The sequence below is a fragment of the Talpa europaea genome (assembly GCF_964194135.1).
Source record: "Talpa europaea genome assembly, chromosome: 6".
NCBI lineage: Eukaryota > Metazoa > Chordata > Mammalia > Eulipotyphla > Talpidae > Talpa > Talpa europaea.
Genome location: NC_140072.1, coordinates 39700296 through 39705224, shown reverse-complemented (window position 1 = coordinate 39705224; position 4929 = coordinate 39700296). Strand labels below are relative to the sequence as shown.

The 4929-nt window shown below is 41.3% G+C and overlaps 1 protein-coding gene across 2 annotated transcripts; it reads left to right on the top strand.

Moving 5' to 3' along the window:
* Positions 1–3603: 3603 nt before the first annotated feature.
* Positions 3604–4207, top strand: LOC311172065 (FUN14 domain-containing protein 1-like; the record flags this gene model as incomplete). 2 transcript variants are annotated; one of them, XM_084235195.1, is made up of 2 exons in its annotated part: positions 3604–4007; positions 4137–4207. In XM_084235195.1, the coding sequence occupies exons 1-2, from the start codon at positions 3740–3742 to the stop codon at positions 4205–4207; spliced, it is 339 nt and encodes a 112-aa protein (XP_084091321.1). In that variant the 5' UTR covers positions 3604–3739. The 2 variants fall into 2 exon arrangements, with proteins under 2 accessions (XP_084091321.1, XP_084091320.1); XM_084235194.1 differs by having other exon boundaries at positions 3604–4207.
* Between the last annotated feature and the right edge of the window lie 722 nt (positions 4208–4929).

Sequence of the window (4929 nt, the reverse complement as noted above, 5' to 3'; positions counted from 1 at the left end):
CCCCCTCACTCCTTTCTCACTGTATCCATATAAACACCTACTCGCCTCCCATTCGGGACCCCTTTCTGTGGTCCCTTGAGTGGGGTGAAGACATCTTCCTCTGAAAACACTCTAGAGGAAAAGAAACTATGCCTTTCTTCAAAACCTCAAAGCATTTCATGTCCTGGGGCCGGCTCGGTCACTTGACATGTTTGAAACATAGCACTCTTGACAATTAAAACCCTTGCTCATTTGTAGACATTTATTTTGATTCCCAATGGCCCATGGATAATCCCATGGCCTGGTGTGGGTTCTGGTTTCTTTAGGGACTTGCGTTTGACTTTAAGATTGGCATATTGTCTGAAGTGGTTTTAGGTATAAATATTCAGTGACCCAATTCTCCATATAATTTAGTGTAACAGTTCTCCATTTGAGTTGATGTTAATCATCAGATTATGAGGAGGCTTTACTATAGCGATTCAGAGTATGCAGACAGACTTGTATAGGGAGGTAATTCAAAGCATTTACCTGTCACCCTTTTCAATTTGTGCCTTAGAATCCCAGGAAGATGAGGGATGTAAGTGTGATGTTTGGGTGGACTTGAGCATGTGAGTTGGTCTTCAGGATGTCCCCCAACACCGCCATCTCTGAGTTGGGCTTTCTAACTCATCATAGCACTTCTTGCCTTTCCTTTCCCTGTATTATGGTGAGTTTGCCACTTTGGAATTGGATTGTTTGATATCCTTTCCTGGCTTAATAGCTTAATAGTTGTGTTCTTTGAAAACTAGAAAAGTTGGGCCTCCCTGGTGGTGCAGGCAGTTGAGCGCCACACTGTGAAGCTGACCGCAGCCTCTGCAGCACAGGTTCCATCCCCGGCCAGCTGGCGAGAATCCCACATGGTGCGACAGACCTCTCCTGTCTCGCCCGCTGCTCCCCTGAGCAGTGTGTTTCATCAATCTGCCTGTTCTGTTCCCCGCTCTGTCTCTGGTGAATCCTCTCACCCTCCCAGGCATCTGGCCTGTACCCCAGCACTTGTATAAATAAAAAATAAATATTTTTTTAAAATTTAAAAAAAAATTAGAAAAGTTAAAATAAGTAGAAACAATGTTAAAGAAAGTGGCACATCAGGAGATGTAAAGGGCCCTGTGTTCTCTGTTACTTCCTCCTGCCTTTATGCCTGTAACTCCCACTGCTATCACATGTGAGGTTTGGGTAACATCACCTCCCAGAGGGATGGCAGTTTCAATTGCTACTGATGGCCATCTTGGTTAAGTGTGGTTTATTACTGCAAGACAGAGGAGGATACTGCCTGATGACAAGGGCCAGTTGCACCTCTTCTAGGGTGTGACTGTGCTATAAAGAGGGCAGGCTAGTAGGAGGTGACAGTGAAAGGTTGGCACCTCTAGACATGTGTAACCACCTCTCCTGGAAAGTAGAAATGAAAAGGCTCTGAACACCTGTGAGGTGGCCTGTTCACTTGTCATGCTGTCTGACTGGACCTGTCTCACCAGTGGACCTATCAGGGTATGAACACCAGCAAACAGGTCATTCTGACAGTGGACAGATGTGGTTGACATCAATGAGTGTGATCCATAAATTGACAAGAGATTCATGGCTTATGATCTAAGCACTAAAAAAGTTTTTATTACACTCATCACTCTTTTGAAAAAAATAATAGTGCAAATAATACAGTGATTTTTGAATACCTTATTATAATAACTATTTATTAGATGATAGTTTATATAAAAAACCATAGGAAGAATCAATAATACAGTCAGTGCCACTTAGCTCAAGAAACTTTCATTACTGGTTACAATCGAAACAATATATGTCTCTTTTCTCTTTGGGTTATCATTATTCTGAATTTGCTTGAATTATTCACCCATTTTATTGTTTGTGCTTTGTGATCCAACATTTACAGATTTTGTACTGGAACATGGGACACAAGCTCTGCTTACTGATTTTCAGTTTTAGTCTTGTGATGCTTATTGGTGGAAGGATGAGTTGGAGATTTCCAGCAGAGCCTGGAGCTGTGCAGAGAGGGCAATTAGGCTCAGGAGTAAGGTGGGAAGGAGCATTGTAGGCAGACTGGAAGCACAATGTAGAGTTACTAAACAACCTAATGTGGGCATTTTTGTGCAGTTGTTAGAATGTTGAATACTTATAAGGAATTTAGAGAAACATGGTCCAATAGATACAAAGAAAATCATAGTAGACTCATTACCAACATTAACATTTTAGTATATTTTCATGTAATTAGTTCCATTTTCTGTGTCTGTGCTTCTGTGTATTTATATTTGTGGATCTTTGAATTTTACTTTTCATTTGTCAAGTTGTTGTAAACTAGGTATTAACTAGAAAGATAATCACTGCTATATGGAGGAAAGGAAAATTTCACTTTCAGAGTCAAGGTTGAGGGTTAACTTGGAGAAAAGCAGGCAGTCTGGTAAGAAGAATGCCCCAGCCAGCTGCTTTCCTCATCCACCAAACGTGAGATCCAGCTTGTATATTGTAGGAACAGGCAGGCTATTCTCAGTAGGAAAAAAAAAGTCATAGTAAAACAGGCATGTTAGAGTAACAAAGCATTTGTTTTCCCTGAGGACATGATCATTTTCTAACATACTAACAAAATAGGATATGAATACCTGAACTGAGGGGATAGTTATCTCTGTGGCAGCACAATATGTGTGCAAGGAAAGCAAGAATTTAGGAGCTTAAAAGTCTATTATTGGGCCTCCCCGGTGGCGCAGCGGTTGAGCGCTGGGTTGCGAAGCTGCCTGCGGCCTCTGCGGCGCCAGTTCGATCCCCGGCTGCTTCCCGGCCACCGGAGGAGGGTCCCACATGGCGCGCAGACCTCTCCTGCCGCCCGCTGCTCCCCTCAGCAGTGTACTTCGGTCCTCTTGCCTGTTCTGCTCCCCGCTCTGGCTCTGGTGAATTCTCTCACCCTCCCGCGCTTCTGACTGTACCCAGTGCATGTATAAACAAAACAAACAAACAAACAAATAAAGAAAGAAAGAAAACATGCCTATATAAAAAAAAATTAAAAAAAAAAGTCTATTATAAGGAAATATCTTTGTTTAAACATGTGGCTGCTCTCTTTAAGGCTGTGGTCTGACTGTGGCTGTGTTGGGGCTGAACAAACCTTTCAGGGCCTTTACAATTGTTCTTGATATTTGTTACCTTGATTAGCCTATAGCTGAATCAAAACATCTGCAGGGTTTTTTTTTTTTCCCTTTATGCAAAACTTTGCTCATTTTCATCTGCATCAGTGATTTCCATTTCAAGTGAATTTTACCATATGACTGAACCAAAATTTACTGGTTCCTTGGTAGGCATTTAGGTTGCTGTTAAAGCTTGCAATTTATGTATAAAATATAACTAACGCTGCAGTAAGTGCCGTTGTCTGAGATCCTGCCAGAATTTCACTGTGACTGATCTTATAGCAAAGTTACTACACCCCCACCATAACACACACACACACACACACGTGCACACACCACCACCACCACCACCACCACCACCCCCACTTTCCCTGCCAAAATAGATTCATCTGCTTTGGGATGGAGAGCTGCCCCTAAATGGGTGTAACTTCATCCTACTTAAAGGGCTTAATCTTCCTTCAGACAGACTATCCTGGATCCTTGTTCCTTGCTGGCCCAAGGCTTCTTAGGCACTAAAGAAATAGCAGATGTTATCTTCTTTGTGGGATGTATTTTAGATTAAAAATTTTTAATGCAGAGAACTGGCCGCCGGTGGTAACATGGCGACCCGGAATCCCCCTCCCCAAGACTATGAAAGTGATGATGACTCTTATGAAGTGTTGGATTTAACTGAGTATGCAAGAAGACACCACTGGTGGAATCGAGTGTTTGGCCACAGCTCTGGACCTATGGTAGAAAAATACTATGTAGCTACCCAGATTGTAATGGGTGGAGTAACTGGCTGGTGTGCAGGATTTTTGTTCCAGAAAGTTGGAAAACTTGCAGCAACTGCAGTAGGTGGTGGCTTTCTTCTCCTTCAGATTGCCAGTCACAGTGGCTATGTGCAGGTCGACTGGAAGAGAGTTGAAAAAGATGTAAATAAAGCAAAAAGACAGATTAAGAAACGAGCAAATAAAGCTGCACCTGAAATTAACAACGTAATTGAAGAAGCAACAGAATTTATCAAACAGAACATTGTAATATCCAGTGGCTTTGTGGGAGGTTTTTTGCTTGGCCTTGCATCTTAAGGATATGAATGTTCTATCACCATGGAGTCATACGAGAGAAGAGGAATGATGGTGACTAGGTGGTCTCTCAACATTGCACGCTGCCACATTCTCCAGGGAGGCGAATATCAATATAGCTGGACTGTATCAAACTCACCAATTAGCATTTTGCCATTTGAAACATGGCAATCTCCAGTATCTGCTATAAATTATCTATATAGTATGTGCACAATAGTATTCCTGAGCAAAACATGGCTTTCATTATTTTTTTAAAATTTGCATTTCTTTAGAAATTAGCCTATAAAATATCATCTTTGGATGTAGATGTGGAAAGAAAAAAAACCTGCTGGATGTATTCCCCAGTGAAATATTATCCTTGTTTTATTTAAATAAGATGTTCTTCGTTGTGCTTTATAATATATTGCCAATAATTAAAAATTTGTATTGTAGCTTCAACATTAGGGCCGACTCTTCTTTTTTTTTTTTTTTTTTAAAGATGTGTTTGCCGCATACGGCAAATTAGAAAACAGACAGTAGGGAGGAGAAGAACCACACGCAACCTAGCAACTCTCCAGAGAAAAAGCACACCACAAAAAGAAAACCAGCCCCCAGATTGCAACGACAATAACTTGGAAGAATTTCTGAGCCTTCCAGAAAGAGAATTTAAAATTGCCGTGATTAAAAAACTGACAGAAGTCATAAAGGAAAACAATGATAAGGGAAAAATAATCAACGATCAGAAG